This window comes from Zalophus californianus, chromosome 12, assembly GCF_009762305.2.
Source record: "Zalophus californianus isolate mZalCal1 chromosome 12, mZalCal1.pri.v2, whole genome shotgun sequence".
Taxonomy (NCBI): Eukaryota; Metazoa; Chordata; class Mammalia; order Carnivora; family Otariidae; genus Zalophus; species Zalophus californianus.
This window is the reverse complement of record NC_045606.1, coordinates 66743989-66761510: the sequence shown is the minus strand read 5'-3', so window position 1 is coordinate 66761510 and position 17522 is coordinate 66743989. Positions and strand designations below refer to the sequence as shown.

The following is a 17522-nucleotide window of genomic DNA, read 5'->3' as shown; positions in this document are numbered from 1 at the left end:
TGCAGGGTATGTTCACAAAAACTGAAGTAAGGGCTGGGTGCCATCGCAGTTTGAGGAGCTGTGAGACAGAGTATGCAAGAGTGCAGAAACACAAAGACTTCAAGAGACCTGCAAATACAAGTTCTCTATAAATTTGCCAAAAATTTGGAAGACCCCTTGAGGCTTCCATAGACTAGAATTAATGAGTTTGACACCAGTTTCATTTAGGTACTGAAAAGCAGGAAAGTCCTCCATCTTTAAAATAGAATACTATTTGCCAGATTTAACAAATAAAAACACAGAACACCCAGTTAAGTGTGAATTTCAGTTAAGTTTTAAAAAAATGTTTTTTAGTGTAAATATGTCCTGTGCAATATTGGGGGCATATTTATGCTATCAGGAAATCTAACAAGAGAGATTGAATCCACCTAGTGGAATGAAATGAAAATTGTAAACAGTTTACCAAATGTGATATATATCTCTAAAACTACACATATTACTCAGGGTAATTATATCATCTGTATCCCTTACCATCATAAACACACAAAACCCTTAGTTGTGATAAATAGAAAAGGCTCCAGCCCATTCATTTTTGTGTCTATTTCTGTTTTGGTCATCCTGACTTTGCATTGTCTCTTCATCCTTTGCTTTCCATGGGCCCCATGCCAATATGTAACCACTCATGGTTTTTCTAAACCTACTTGCCAAAATGTTCACAATATCTGTGTGTGATTGCTGAAGAGTCAAGTAGAAGGTCTATAAACTACTTCTTCAGCTCTAATGAACTCTTCTTCAATGCACAAAACATATCTTGATCTCAAACACTCAAAGACACCCATGTAAGTTTTTGTTTGTTTCACCCATGTAAGTTTTATAAAATGATGGTTATGATGTTACCCAAAAATGGTCCTTCTTACATCTCCACACCTCATCAGCTCCTCAGAGCCTTTTTAGCCTCATCTGCCTTGCAATGATTCTTTGGGGAAGGTGGGAAGTTCCTTTCATAGAAATAAAAATGGAATTTGGTAGGAATAAAAATTGTGGGTTAAGGAAATTGCCTGCCTCATCCTGCAGGAATTCTATGGAGCACTGGGAGATACAGAGCCTTACCTGCATTTTCTCAGCATTTTTTCCCCCTCTTCTCTGATTTCACACTAGCTGCAGTCACTCTTTCTGCACCCCCAGTGTCCTGCCTTCTCAAGCATTTTTATATCCTGGGACTTTTTGCATGCAGTGATGTAAAGGGAATTCTCAATTTAGTTTTGTCGTATGATGAATCAGAGACACAAAATTAAGAGTCCATGAGGGATACATATTTCAAGTGAAAGATGCATAAAAAAAGATCTTCGGCAAGAAACCAGTGGTTTATGCAAAATCCTTTCCAAATGAAACAGAGAAAAAAATTTGTAAAAGTTCTAAAAACTTTACAAAAGTGATTGTGTAGCAGTGAAATGGATTTGGGAAAAGTTAAAAAATGGCACTCTCCAAGTCCTGCAGAGAGAAGAGCTGACTAAACTCTGCCCAGCTGTGATAAAGGACTCACAGTGACCCCAAGCCTTCACAGGGATAAGATAAGAAAGGGAGACAAGGTTTGCTTGGCTTGCCAAGAAGTGGGAAACACTCTTCAAGCCTCTTTTAATCTGTACAGAAGGGATTGGACTAAATCAGTGATCTGCAAGCTGTGCACCAAACCTACCTGGTGTTTCTGTAACAACACAGAGATGGAGGAGGCAGAGCCGAGCGTCATATTCCTAAACCAGAATAGATCTAATTTTTTTTACATATTGGAATTTGCAGAAAATTTCCATCGACATAAATTAAAGGTTTAGCCTCTGTGTGTTTCCCAGGGTTACCATAGTAAACACAAACGTAACGGCTTAAAACAACGGAACATTATTCTCTCGGTTCTAGAGGCCTGAAGCATGAAGTCAAGGGGTGGGTAGGGCTGTACTCCCTCCAGCAGCTCTTGGGGAGATTCTGTCCCTTGCCGCTTTCAGCTTCTGGTGGCTCTTGGCATTTCTTGGCTTGTGGCTTCTCAGGCCAGTCTCTGCCTCAGCCTTCACACAGCCTCCTCTTCTTCGTGCATCTTCTGCCCTTCTCTTCCCTTATAAAAACACTTGTCATAGATTTCGGGGCCCCACTAGTCCAGGAGGATCCCATCCGGAGATCTTAAATTAATTTCATCTGCAATGATGGTTTTTCCAAATAAGGTCACATTCACAAGTTCTGAATGGACACGTCTTTCAGGAGGCAGCCATTCAACTCAACGTTGGTTCTTTTTATCTATATTTTTCAAATATGGAATAACACAAGCTTGTTGCAATAAATAAAACATACAAAGATGTATAGAGAAAAAGCTAATTATCTGCTTCCCTCCAAAGTCACCTTTCCAGCATTTCTCTCCAACTCATTCATATTTACTGCTCCTTCTCCCAATCAATCTGATAACCTATGTTAATAACCCTGTGTTTGTAGTTCTGGGCTTTATTTCAGTCTCATGTAATTTTATACATGCAGACACACACTTGCATATACATGTACATCTGCACTGATAGGGAGTCTGGGATTGATTATAAAAATTGTATATTATGCACACTCCTCTGTATCTTATTGTTCTCACTTAAAAAATGCCTTGAGTACAACTGGTATACTTCTAATTTTTAGTATGTTTAATGGATGCATAGTAGCAAAATATTCCACAGTGTGGGCAAACCAGTACTTATTTAAAGCCTTCCCCTATTTATGGACATTTAGTATATCTCCAACTTTCAGTATTTTTGCCCATCTGAGAAATTCTGTAATACATAATTTTGTATGTAGAATTTTATAAGCTGAGGATTTTATTACTACAGTTGACCCTTGAACAACACAGGCTGAAACTGCACAGGTCCACTTACGTGCAGATTTTTGAGAGCATAGTACTGTAAATGTATTTTCTCTTCCATATGATTTTAACATTTTCTTCTCTCTAGCTTACTTTATTGTCAGAAGATAGTATATGATACATATAACATACAAAATGTATGTTAATCAATTGTTATTGGTAAGGCTTCCAGTCGAAAGTAGGCTACTAGTAATATTTTGGAGGAGTCAAAGTCACATGTGAATTTTTTTTTTTTGAGAGAGAGAGAGCTGAGCGATGGTCCTGAAGCAGGGCTCCATCTCAGGACCCCAAGACCATGATCTGAGCTGAAACCAAGAGTCGGACACCTAACCGACTGAGCCACCCAGGCACCTCAATTTTAAGGTTTTAAAGGTAATTTCATCCTATTCATATTTTACTTAGGATATCCTCTGAAATTTTGTCTAACATGCTTTCAATTTCTCCTGAAATTATAAGCTTTTTTTTCTCCTTTAGTTTGTTAATTAAGCAAATTATAATGAGATTTTGATATTGAACCACCTTTTAATTTCTGTATAAATTCTAGGTGGCCTAATAAATCTTCTTTTGATACCATGCCAGACTGAAATACCTTTACCAGATTTGGCAATTAAGGTTGTACTGACTTCAAAAGCAATTTGAGGAACTTTTCATCTTTTTCTACTCTGTAAATTGATTAACATGAGAGAAATCTGTTCTTTCGAGATTGTTTAGAACTCAGGAAAATATCTTGTCACAATGTCTCTTTTAAGTGTGATAAAATATGCATATACAACACAAAATTTATAATTTTAACCCTTTTTAAGTGTGCAATTCAGTGGCACTAAGTACACTGACAATATTGTGCAACCATCACCACTGTCCATTTCCGGAAATTTGCCATCATCCCAAACAGAAACTCTGAACCCATTAAACAGTAAGCCCACAGTCCACCTTTCTTCCAGCTGCGGGTAACTTCTATTCTACTTTCTGTCTCTTTGTCTATCCTAGGTACCTCATGTAAGGGGAATCACACAACATTTATCTTTTACAGTTGGCTTACTTAACTTAGCATAATGTTTTCAAGGTTCATCCACATTGTAGCAAGTGTCAGAACTTATTCCCTTTAGTTGATCCACTGATCTATTGATGACACTTGGGTTGTTTCCATCTTTTGGCTCTTTTGAAGAATGCTGCTATGAACACTGGTGTACAAGTATTTGTTTGAGTCCTTGCTTCCAGTTCTTTGGGGTATAGACCTGGGAGTGGGATTGTTGGATCATGTGGTTTATGTTTAATTAATATATAAAACACCAAGCTGCTTTCCACAGTGCCTGCCTCATTCTACATTTCCACTAGCAAGGTATAGGCTTCATAATGCCTCTTTTTTTATAGGATCACCTTTCTCACTTCTTTGGTCATAAGCGTTCTGTTCTAGTTCTGTACTTGGTTATCAATTTTGGTAATGTTGACTTTGCTGAGAAATCAATTTTTGGGGGAGATTTTCAAGTATGTCTCATTCTCTTTCCCTTTTACTGTACCACTTATCAAAGGGATTTACAACTAAATATTCTTTTTCCTAGGCTCCATGGGTTTTGATATTCATCCTTTTTTACTGTTCTCAGATAGTCTAATTTCAGTTTTCATGTGGTTTTGATCCATGAGCTAACTAGGAATGCATTCATATTTTCTAAGTAGTTACTATTTGGGCATTAAGAGAAAAAAGAGGCTCATCATTTCATTATTTCTGATTTTTTAAAATATGGTCCAAGAGAGTAGTCTGTAAATATTATACTTTTTTTAAAGATTTATTTATTTGAAAGAGAGAATGGGGGGGAGGGACAGGCAGACAGGGTGAGAGAGAATCTTAAGCAAGATTTATTTATTTATTTGAGAGCAAGAGAGTGGGGGGAGGGGCAAGGCAGAGAGGGTGAGAGAGAATCTTAAGCAGACTCCGCACTGAGCACGCAAAGATCTCACAACCCCGGGGTCATGACCTGAGCCAAAATCAAGAGTCAGGTGCTCAACTGACTGAGCCACCCAGGCGCCCCACAGTTTGCTTTTAAAATATTATCAAGATTTGTTTTGTGGTCAATTACATAATTCATGTTTTAAAAGATTCCACAGACATAGAAAATAATTTATATTCTATATTCAAAGGATATATGTTTCTGAATTTTTTTTTGTTTTGATATGTCTATATAAGAAAATGTGTTGACATCATTGTTCAATTCCCCTATATATTATTCTAAAAATGGGTATTAAGGTCTCCCATTAGAAGTGTAGTTTTGTAATTTATCCTTGCGTATCAAATAGATACTGCTTTCTATATTTAGTTATGACGTGATCTTGGGTACTTTTGTTTGGTGTTTCAGAACCTTCATAAATTGTTCATGTAGTCACTTTATTACTACAAAATGACCCTCTGTCTAGCTTAATTCTTTTAACTCTACATACCTCTTTTTCTACTATTAACATTGTTCCTGCTATTGCCATACCTGCTTTTTTTCTCTTTCTTTTTTTCTATTTTTGCAATTTCCTAGTATCTCTTTACTCATCCCTGTATTATAATCCTTTCTCCAGGTCCTGTGACTTGGTTCTCAGGTGCTCTGCTCACCCAGAGGGGAGCAGGTTCCCACCAGCACTGTCCATCAGAATTAAACCTTCGCCTGTGGTCTTATTTTGAAACCCCAGGGTAGGCACATCTTTCTTCCTCTAACAGATGATTAACTCTGTTAGATAAGAAAGCATGTGACTGAGAATCCTGCCTCCTTTAGGCCACAGTAATTCCAGAATCCTCTCATCCTCCATCGCTTTACTCCTTGGTAATTTTCTTTTTGCTCTCTGCTCTTTAATTCCCTTACCTAAATGAGGGGGGAGGAATGTCTTTACAGAGAGTTAGGAGACTTGTGTTTTTATGTGTCATCCTTGTGCAGGGGCCATGCTAATCTTTTCTGTATTATTCCAATTTTAGTATATGTGCTCCCGAAGTGAGCACAGGAGATTTGTGTTATAACTGCCAATAGTTGTGTGAACTTAAGCAAGTCAGTAATGTCTCTGGAATTATGTTCTCAGTTGTAAAATGTCCAAATTGACAAGATGACCTCTAGGGTCCTTTCTAGCCCCACAGTTCAGTTTCTACCATTCTAGAGAGGAAAAGTCCAGAAGGGAGGGGGAGGATGTGAAGGTAGCACAGGTGAAGTACCTAATGGCAATTGCAAATTCAAAGGGCTGAGGACAAAGAATCAGGGTTTTTGTTTTTTGGTTTTTTTTGGTCTTAATTATATAACAAAATATTATATGCAAAGCTACTATATGGCATCACTAACTTTTAAAATAATGGGTGTGAATTAGGCTATATGTTTTAAAGCTAATTCTATGGTTCATTTCGATATCTGTTAATGTAAACTGAATACCTTAAAATTACATATTGGCCTCCATAATTTCCTAACTCAACCTTTAAGTGATGAACAATCGTGTATTTGATATGCACCTACGTATGAGAGAGGGAATTATTTTGTGTGTATTTGTTTCAAGTCACGGTACACTTCTTATCAACCATTGCAGCTAAAATCAGAATCAAATTCCATAGTATAATAATCCACCTCTCCAAAGTTTAATGGCGAGAGGAGGTTAAATTGTGCAGCCTAAGTTTTCACATCCACTCACAAAAATTCACCATTTCTCTTCTTTATCTGAGGAAGGAGAGTGTGGCAGAAATAATCCCTTAGATTTCTGGTAAATCTTAACACTTAATTGACTGTCCCAAAGCCTCTCTATAGTCCAACAGTGAGAATTCTAGGAAACAAGTAACATTCTAATGCTTCACTCCAAGTACACTGTTTCTTATGTCGTCTGAATATTTGTAGAATCCAAAGTCAAAGCTGAGATTTTGCTTCTCCTGAACATAAGTAAACCAGACACAGGCCTCCATTCTCAACACTGTGATCTCTAACGTATTTAAATCAATAGATTTATCGAGTGCCTATTATGAGCATTAGTTTGCATTAACATGTGAGATAATAAAGCAGAATAAATATAAAAACATGGAAGATCTGATATTTACTCTTCAGGAATTTACAACCTGATTCAGGAAATATTTTTAAAAATGCTCTACAAAATAACATGAAAAATAGCTACAAGACAAACTCAGACAATCAAAATGTCATTTGGTCGGCTGAAAAATGGCTACCCAAGCACATCCACATCCTCATCCCTTAAATCTGTGATGCTGTTACCTTACCTGGGAACACAGACTTCACAGATGTGATTAAGAATCTTGAGACAAGAGATTTTCCTGGATTGTATGAATAGGCAGAGTGGAATCCCAAAGGTCCTTATGAGAGGGAGACAACATGGTCAGAGACAGTAGCAGGAGATGTATGAAGAAAGCAAACAGTTGAAATGATGCACAGAAAGGACCACAAGCAGGCGGCCTCTATAATCCAAAAGAGGCAAAGAAGGTCCCTCACAGCCTTCCGAGGGAATCAGCATTCTCGATACCTTGACTTTAGCCCATCAAGACTGATTATGGACTTCTGACTTCCCCAACTATAAGAGAATAAATCTGTATTGCTTCAGCCACTAAGTGTGTGGTAATTCGTCACACCAGCAATAGTCATGGTATGATTGGAAGAGATGAAGGGGGAAGGTAATACCAAATTAAATAATGAAATAATGAATTCTTGATGACAATGATAACATTGTGTTAGATGGGAACATCTTCTCCTGGTCTTGATTTCTGTGAGGAAGACTTTTCTCTGTCACACCCCTTCTCTCTCCTGACCCTTTATTCACTCAGACCCTGACAATATAGAATCATGTCTCTGGTGAATTTGGAAAAAATACCTGTGCATGCTCAGCCCCGTTCTGCTTGAAAAAAAGCTTCTTATAGGGAAGAGCATGTTCTGCTCTTCTTCCTTTTCCCATGGGAGGGCTGGTCCAGGTGGTGCTGCCAGAACAGGTAAGGTGAGTCTGCCTAATTTGGGGCATTACCTACACTCAGCAGGCCAATTTGACTGTCCGACTAAACTGCATTCTCCAACCTTCCTCTATCATTAATAAGGAGGTCTTTTGCCCGTGTCTTTATTTTTTCTAAAATTCTCAAATTATTCAGAACCCTGGGTGGGAAAGAGAAGTGCAATTTTTTTAGGGAGGTGGAGTCAGTCTCAAATTCTCAAATGTTAATATTTATAAAGTGCATACCATGCACCAGGTACTGTAGAAAGCATTTTGCATATGATTTGTCATTTCATTCTCAAAGACTTTATGAGACCAGTACTAACATTACCTGCATTTTATAGCTAATAAAACTAAAGCACAGAGAGGTTAAGTCACTTGCCCAAGGTCTCACAACTTGGAAATGACAAAGTTGTGATTCACGTCCAGGCCTTTCTCACCTCAAAGCCCAGGCTTCTGAACACACTGCACATTGCCCTTCCTCCTGGGGACCATGAGGTTGAAATTGAATACTAATGATAACTCCTAAAGAAAGCTCTGTCTTCTTGGTATAAATCTAGGTTTGACTCCTTTCCCTTTTTTTTTTTTTTTTTTTTTTTTTTTTAGATTTCATTTATTTGGCAGAGAGAGAGCACAAGCAGGAGGAGCAGCAGAGAGAGAGGGAGAAGCAGGCTCCCCGCTGAGCAGGGAGCCTGATGCGGAACTCCATCCCAGGACCCTGGGATCACGACCTGAGCTGAAGACAATCGCTTAACCCAGGTGCCCCGGTTTGACTCCTTTCTAAGAAAGTTGCTAGATATAAAGCTAAAAAGAGAGAGAGAGAGAGAGAGAGAGAGAGAGAGATACCATAGATCACAGCACTCTTGCTCTGTATACTCCTTTAAATGCTATTAATTGGGTCACTTAGAACTTGAACACAGCTTAGATTTGATTACAAAAACAAAACCTCTTTGAAAAGATTTCACCATTTAAAATACGGCCACCCAGAGAGCCTTTAATCTTCCCTGGCACAGAACTACCCCTGGTCAGTCAGAAGCTACCTAAGGGGTGATCTCAAAAACGGACGCCTATGGCTGAAAATTAAGATATCAGTTTTTTATCTCATTTGACCAGTTTTATTTCACTTTTGATTCCATTTCCTTCCCCTTCTCTTACCCTGCAGGCAGTGGATCACATATTTCTCACTTCACAGAGGATTTAATAGGTAGTCACAACTCTACAGCTGGACATCCCACAAAGCAATATTCTCCATGATAAATTTTAGCCATTTTTGACCCTCAGCTTTCCTCTGAGAGCCATATCAACCATACTGATAAGACCTCATATTACCATCTCAGGAGTATAACAAGGTTAAGACGATTGCTGTCTCAGCAAGATGCTGAGCTTTTGATTCATGCTCTTCTAACAACAAGGCTGGATTACTACAATTTGTTGCTGGCATCCCTCCCAGAAGGCTCACTGCTTTGACTTGACTTTGCAGAGGATTCAGCAGTCTGGGTGTTCAACAACTAATAGACAAATGCCTCCACATACCATATCGGTACCACAAACATTAGGCTGAAATACAGAATTGGTTTGAAAAATTGTAAAGACAAGTCCTTGCTTTTAACCCTATGAAACACAGTGAACCTTTTCCTTCCAGAAACAAGGCTTTCATAAATACTCCTGGCATAGAACCGACTGTGGCTCAAGAGGTCTAAGCTACTTGGTAAGAATGTGACACTTCCCTTGACTTAAGGCTCCGATCAGAAATCTGGGGAAAATCTCTCTTTTGAAGAGCCTACTGTGCTTGCAGCCAATTCCCACTTGCCAGCACACTTAGCTATATTTTATCAGAAAGAAAAGAAAGAGTAATACTTTATCAGAAAGAAAAGAAAGCTATATTTTATCAGAAAGAAAAGAAAGATATACAATAATATTCTATATCTGCATTAACACCTTAGAGAAACTCAAAGCACACAATGTCCCAGTGTCTAAAGTCTCAGTGAGAAGTATTTCTTATTGACTCTTATAGTATCTGGATCAAGTCTCTTCCATCCAGCAGACCAGAACTTATCAAAGAATGCTCCTGGAACCACCCACCTCAAGATCACCCAGAGTTTTCATTAAAAACACTGATTTCAGGGTTCTATTCCTAGAATCATAATCTCTGGGGTTAGGGCTAAGAATCAACATTTTTTAACCAAGCTTCCCTGGTGATCCTAATATACACTAAAATTTGAGGACCTGTGTATACTAGCCACTGCACCTTACAGAGCTACACTGTAATGTAACTCCTAGAGCTCTAGTGAACATTCACAAAGCGTCCTTCAGAACCCAGCATGCTGGCTCTGGTAGGTAGCCACTGTTTCTACCAACGATGTGTGAAGAAATGAGCCACTGATGAATCCACATGGGAATTTCAAAGGCCAAGGGGATATCCTTCTCTGCTCTTGTGATCTGCTCAGCATTCCTACACGTTCAGAGAAACTTCTCTAGTAACGAACTATAGAAATGATCCCTGAAAGTACAGTCTTCTGCTCAGCATTCCTGACAGAGGTAGACAAGCCATGAGTAGAGTTGTGAGACCGAACAAAACAAACAGACAAAAAATGAAAAGAGAACACCCAGTGAAATTTGAATTTCAAGTAAATAATTTTTTTTTTATTTTATGTACTTATTTGACAGAGAGAGACACAGCGAGAGAGGGAACACAAGCAGGGGGAGAGGGAGAGGAAGAAGCAGGCTTCCCACTGAGCAGGGAGCCCGATGCAGGGCTCAATCCCAGGACCCTGAGATCATGACCTGAGCCGAAGGCAGACGTTTAATGACTGAGCCACCCAGGCGCCCCCAAGTAAATAATTTTTAATGTAAGTATGTCTTGGAAATATTTGGCCATGTTAGCCTCAGACTATATAGTCCTACACTGACCTGAGGTCTTCTCTTGGCTGGTGTCCCCTCCCAGCCACGGAAGGATTAAAGGTCAAAAGATCTCGGCAGAGAAGCCAGAGGGTCTACCCTGTGCCTCCAGAAGAGCTGTGGGTTTTACTCTTGAGGAGCACGGTGAGCTTTTCCTCCTAGGCTCATCGCCACTGCCTAGACAGGGCCCTATCCAAGGGAGGGGCTTTTGCTTCTCTGATCCTCTGATATCTCGTCTATTTTAAAAAAGGCAAAAATGTTCCCTCATAAGGGCTGCTGTGCTAATTAAGTGAAGTGACGTGTATAAAGCTTAACAACAGTATTTATTTCCTCACCTTTGCTCTCTTCAGAGCTGTATCACTTCACTCTCAATATTAATGCAGTCTCATCATCCCCACCAACTCACTTACACACATGCAAACACATGCACAAATAAGTGTTGCACGCGCTCACCCTTGCACTGACACATCCACATGAGCATGCACACACATACTTTTTGGAGTTCCATTTATGCTCCAGGTAGGAGCTTGGCATGTTAGCAGAGAGGTCCAGAGAGAGAAGGTTCTGAAGCCACGCATTCAAATTCCATCTCTGTCATTTATGATTTTTGTGTGACTTTGGCTAGGCCTTCAATGTCTTCATACCTGAAATTCCTCATTTGTAAAATGGGAATAATAATGCCGACTTCATAAGGTTGTTGTAAAGATTAAGTACGTTCCTACAACCAACCACTTAGAATAGTGCCTGCACACGGTGATCTTCAGTAAGTATCAGCTATTAGCTCTTGTTATTTTTATCACTATCACCATCATCATCATCATCTCCATCCAACCCAGATGTGTTCTTCACACTCAGGAACCTCACAGGACCAAGAATGACTTCCTCAAGTAATCCCTCTCACTTAGGACTGGAGTGACCTCCAAATGCCCATATTTTATTCTCACTAGGACCTAGAAAAAGAGTTGGATCATACCTGACTAAACTGATTTCCATCCTCTCACAATTTCCAAAACATATTTGTTATTGAGATGCTCTTTAATTGACCTAAATAACAACAAATACAGGAATAGCTCAGAGTTCTCATGATTCTGCATTTATTTTGGCAACTAGTTGTTTGGTTGAAAAAGCTTGTCCTTAGAAATTGTCAAAACATTGGGGCGCCTGGGTGGCTCAGTCGTTAAGCGTCTGCCTTCGGCTCAGGTCATGATCCCAGGGTCCTGGGATGGAGCCCCGCATCGGGCTCCGCATCGGGCTCCGCATCGGGCTCTGCATCGGGCTCCCTGCTCGACGGAGAGCCTGCCTCTCCCTCTCCCACTCCCCCTGCTTGTGTTCCCTCTCTCGCTGTCTCTCTCTCTCTGTCAAACAAATAAATCTTTAAAAAAAAATTGTCAAAACATCAAAATATGTAAGCCATTATATTTTAAATGTTTCATATAAACATACAGGATCAAAACGTGTCCATTCTTCGGAAAAATGTGATTCCCGTTGTCACTACTAATTTAAATTTTTGTAAAGAATATGCCTGGTTCTTCCTCATTGACCATCACTCACCTAATGCCTTTTCCCCAGCAGATAACTTAACACGCACATACATGGAACACTAACATGAAAGATATTTATATACTGATCCATCTATTTCATAAACATTCACTGACTGCCTCCATGTGCAAAGTGCTGTAGATATAGTGGTGAACAAAGCATACAAATAATCCTGTTCTCATGGAGCCTACATTCTACATGGAGAATGGGCACCAACAAAAGGGAAATACATAGGATATCATTTGGTGATAAATTCTGTGATGCGAAATAAAGCAAGGATTTGGCTCAGGAAGGGTAATGAATGCCATACTTTGCTTAGAGTTGTCTGGGAAGACGCCACTGATATTTGCACAGACACCCAGGAGAGGTGATGAAATGAGTCCTGCAGATACCTCGGCAGCCAGGGCAGCAATGCAAAGACTTTGAGACAGGACAGTGCCTGACATACTTGGTTAAGAGAAAAGAGATCTGTGTGGCTGGAGTGAAGACAACAGATGGAGTAGTAAATGGGGTCAGAGAGGAGCTGGTGCATAAAGGGCATGGTGAGCAATCATTTGGCCTTGCATTTCCCAGGCCAAAATGAAACAATATTGGAGGGTTTTGAGCAAAGGAGTAACAAGACTGGCTTATCTTTGAGAAGGTTCCTACCCCTTGCTGTGCCGGCAATGACAGTTGTGGGGAAAGTATAACAAAAGGAGACCTATTTGGTGTCATTGCAGTAATCCAGGTGAGAGATGATGGTGGCTGGACTAGGATGATAGCAATGAGGGGGTGAAGAGTGGATTGATTCTGGATATATTTTGAAGGTACAAAATAACATGGTTTATGCCATCTAAAATCTAAGCACACAATTAAGAGTCATAACCCCAAACAAATGGAAGTGTAGGAGAACATTCCTTAAAATATTAAATTTTGAATCAGCAATGATGTCCCAAGGTATGAAGTTGAGAAGCTACCCTGGGAGTAATGTGAAGAGAGATCAGAAAGATAGGAAAGAATATGGGGAAACAGCCATCGTGCATTTCTGAGGAGTTAGATGAAGGATGTCGATAAGGAAGATTGTTAAATTTGTTGTCAAATACATTACTCATTTTTACTTTTCTCAAATGAAGCTTGAACAATAGCAGTATGGCTTTAAGTACCTTGTGAGAAAAAAATACTCGTGGATACATACTATCTCAAGCTGTATTTACACAAGTAAAATGGTGTCTTTTCCCTCAGTAAAGGTCAAGTGCTTTCTAGAATGGAGAACCCCATTCTGGGTGAATAGTGTAAGTCAGCAGACCAAGTATGCTTCCTGACCAACATCGGGGGACAACCACCATTCTGCTTCATGCTTTCTGCATCCTCTTGACTATAAGAAATCTGAATTATCTATGAATTGAGCTTTATCTGCTAACACTCTGATGCAAATATAATATCTTTCCCAAGAATCAAAGAAGAACAAACATGGACAGGGATTGGATCTACAAGTAAAAGGAAAATGGGCCAGAAGAACCCAAAGAGGCCCTGAGAACACAGATGAGTAGACAGCAAAGATTAGATTCAGAGACTTTAAGTTTCCTCAAAAGAGACTCTCTAGGTCAAACATCATAAAAAGTTCAGAGAAAAATAAAAACACTTAAAGGCTTGGAAACTGAATTTTTAAGTACTGTAAGAATTCTAGAAAATGCAACCTGAAGAAAAGGTAACAAATACTGGACATAAATTGGCTTTTTAAATAAGCATATCAAAATTAGGATTTACTACTAAACCCTGTCCACTGAGAATGTATCAGACGAAAGTTGCAACCCAATTAAAGTTGACATTTCCTTGCCTGAGTTAAACTCTCTGTGTCCCAGAGTGATAATTCCAAAAGTCTCCGCCAGCAATATCAGTAATTATGGACAAATTCATTTAATCATTATGAATTATTATTCATAAATAATAGAAATTTAATGGTGGCTAGCCTATTGCTTTCTGAAGCAGAATTGCTCTCTAAACTAGTCTGATGTGGGTTTTTTTTTCTTTCTTTTTGGGGGGGAAGGGAATTCACTGACAGCCAATCAAAACTCATATGAAAAAATTAAATTCAAAAGTGGAAAAAGTTTTTGCCTAAAGCAGGTATTAAAAGCAATCAGTTCAGGGGTTCCTGGGTGGCTCAGTCGGTTAAGCGTCTGCCTTTGGCTCAGGTCATGATCCCAGGGTCCTCAGATCGAGCCCTGAGTCTGGCTCCCTGCTTGGTGGGGAGTCTGCTTCTCCCTCTGCCTGCCGTTCCCCCTGCTTGTGCTCTCTCGTTCTCTCTCTCTCTGTGTCAAATAAATAAATATCTTTAAAAAAAAGCAATCAGTTCAAATCATTAAAAAAAAACAGCAACACTGATTTGTCTTGAATGTTTATTTATATTAACATGAATAAAAAGTTGTCCTATAGGGAAGGCCACACCTGCCAGGGGACCTACTTATGGAAACAGATTATTTCTCTATAAAAATTCACTTGTGAGAAAGACTGAAATATCTCTTGAAAATGTGTGCAGTTAATCGTATTTTGCTATCTTCTGCTAAGTATATTCCTATCATGGTGCCTGGGACTGGGAAATGCTATAGTACATGCTTAATTTATAACACTATTAGTATGTTCATATGCCCTTATAAATATTCATTCCATTAATATGTTTCTATTCTTTGCACCACTAACATATTTATAAGCAAAGGTGTTATGAATTCACTTGATGATGTATACAACAGGGTCACTTAACACAATTTCAGTTACAAAGCAAAAACCTGAGAGTACGTAAAGTCATTGTAATAATAATAATTACAATTATTGAGCCCCTAGATGTGTCACGCATTTTACATATATTATTCTTAATCTCACAACAACCTTGCTGATACGCATCATTATCCTCATTTTTTATATATGAAGTCCTATTCACATAAATTTAATTTCTTGAAGGAAACAGAGCCAGGAAGTGATAATGTTGATATTTGAAACCATATAAATCTGAATTCAAAACTGCTGGGCCTTCTACTATACCACATCATGTTTTTAGTAGCATTTATTCAGTTAACTTGTTTAAATTTGCATTTAAATCATTCTTGTTTCATTGATGACATTTCAGAATACTGAAGACTGAGAAATTAGTTTTGTTAAAATTGCTATTTTGATTTATCCTTGCAAAAATCAATGTGTATGAGCAACATTTTAAAATGATACTTGGGACTTTTACTTTTTTAGTGTTCTATAAATACCATTTTTAGAAGCTGAAAAGATTTTAATATATGGGCTCTATCAATGGTGAATTCTGTTCTACAAAATAAATGAACTCATTTTGCAGTGAGACCTGGAAAACTGAAAATTAAGAACATCAGCTCCAGCAAAAAACCATGGTTTGGTAGGCTTTCAGAGAAGACTGCTCAGGTAGCCAAAGCAGGAAGATCGCTTACATGAGACAGACCCTGGAGGACAACGGTCACTCAAAACTCTGACCTCCTAGTGTCACATAAGGACATTCCTAGAGTCATTGTAAGTCCATGAAAATACCAGAATGAACCTAAAATTAATAAAAACAAAAAAAATGTTTATTCCCTGTTTTAGAGGGGAAAACATTTTTCAAACAAAAATATTTCTGAGGATTAGAATGTAAATTTCCCTCCCTCTGAAAACAAATAAAACAAAACAAACGATAAAATTCAGAGAGACTTAGGACACCTGGGTGGCTCAGTCGGTTAAGTGTCTGCCTTCAGCTCAGGTCCTGATCCCAGGGTCCTGGGATCGAGTCCCACATCTGGCTCCTTGCTTAGTGGGAGTCTGTTTCTCCCTCTCCTTCTGCTGCTCCCCAGTCGTGCTCTCTCTCTCACTCTCTGACAAATAAAAATCTTTAAAAACAAATTCAAAGAGGCTAGTTACTTCTAAATTACTTAGATTAAATCAAGCCATATAGACTCCATACTGAGGATAATTTGTGGCCCAAACCCAAGGGTTATCTATCAGACTACCATTGTATTGATTCAGTCCCTTTTCTGTAATGAATGGAGTAAGAAATTCAGTGAGTGAGCTAAACTGTTGAGGAGTCAAAAGACTCTCCACACATGTTAACTACCATTTTGCTAAGGCGCTCACTCATATCCTCTCCAATTGCTCAGGGACTCATGACCTGGCCACTAGGAATAGTATCAGTTGCTCTGAGAAAGAAAAAGGCAGGGCTTGTCTTGGCTTGGTTGTTCCTGAAAACTCTAATTTCAGTGGTGATCAGGATGTGATAAAAAAAATGAGTATTTTTCATCATTTCCTGAGCTATTATATTTATATTCAACATCTTAAGTTGACTTTAAGCAAAACAAAAAAACAGCACTAAAGAAAAATATGAATGCAGAGACACTTCTATTGAAAAAGGACACTTTCATTTCATGGTTGATTTTTTTTTCTGCCACAGAGTAGACAATGAAATGCGTGACAATGCTTTTGTATTTTCCTCTCCTGCAACAAGCACAGAACATATATATTTAGATGCTTTATAAATCACACTTGTGAATATTCACCAACCACAAAAGCAAAACCCATAAAGGCTACATCTGATCAGACTATTTTGGTTGCAATGATATCTTCTACAGACAGAAAACTTGACTTTAAACTAGCTCCTGAGAAAATATTGGCTCTTATAACTGAAGTATTCCTATGTAATTTTAGTTTAGATACTACTTTTCCAGGGTTCAAATGGTGTCTTTAGGACCCAGTTTCTGAGTGGAGAAGTACATAGGATTTTAAATCAAATCAGGATTCTAAGCCCAGCTCTACCACATTCTATCTGGGGAATATTCTGGAAAGCATAACTTCCGTGAATTTCAGCTATTTGAAAAATGGGGATAATAATAACCCCCTGAAGTAGGAGCAAATGAGAATGTAGAGAAAAGTGTTGTTAAAACTCTAAGGTATCATACAAACATTAGAGATGAAAGTATTTGACTTTCCTACAAATGCAGTGTATTAAGGAAATTTCAGCTTTGAGACTAAGGGAACTGGTGAAGGAGATGAAAGTGGGGAAGTTGGAAGAAATGTGTAGAGAAGTAGGTAAGGAGCATGACAACATGGATGGCTGACCGGCAAAGGGGAGAGAACGCCAGGAATCTGGAGTGTAGCACAGCAAGGGGAGTGGGAGGTCTTAAAATATGCCTGTCCCTGTTCGTACAGCTGCATGTCATGAAGTAAACTATTCAGTGATGGTATAGTTAACATGAATATCTCAACAAGTAACTGCCAGAGGCCGTTTTCTATAGTGGAAGCCTTGGACCACAGCTTTCTCCTTGGT

The 17522-nt window shown here is 38.8% G+C and overlaps 1 protein-coding gene, 1 non-coding gene and 1 pseudogene across 2 annotated transcripts; 1 reads left to right on the top strand and 2 right to left on the bottom strand.

Moving 5' to 3' along the window:
* Positions 1-857: 857 nt before the first annotated feature.
* On the top strand, positions 858-1423 carry C12H7orf66 (chromosome 12 C7orf66 homolog). Its single transcript, XM_027573254.1, is given in 4 exon segments — positions 858-923; positions 1104-1196; positions 1198-1266; positions 1268-1423. Coding segments are annotated over 4 exon segments (384 nt in total).
* A 4307-nt stretch (positions 1424-5730) lies between these two features.
* Positions 5731-5837, bottom strand: LOC113912141. The gene has a single exon (XR_003516736.1). It is a non-coding gene; the product is annotated as a U6 spliceosomal RNA (small nuclear RNA).
* A 4391-nt stretch (positions 5838-10228) lies between these two features.
* LOC113912121 lies at positions 10229-10314 on the bottom strand (annotated as a pseudogene).
* Between the last annotated feature and the right edge of the window lie 7208 nt (positions 10315-17522).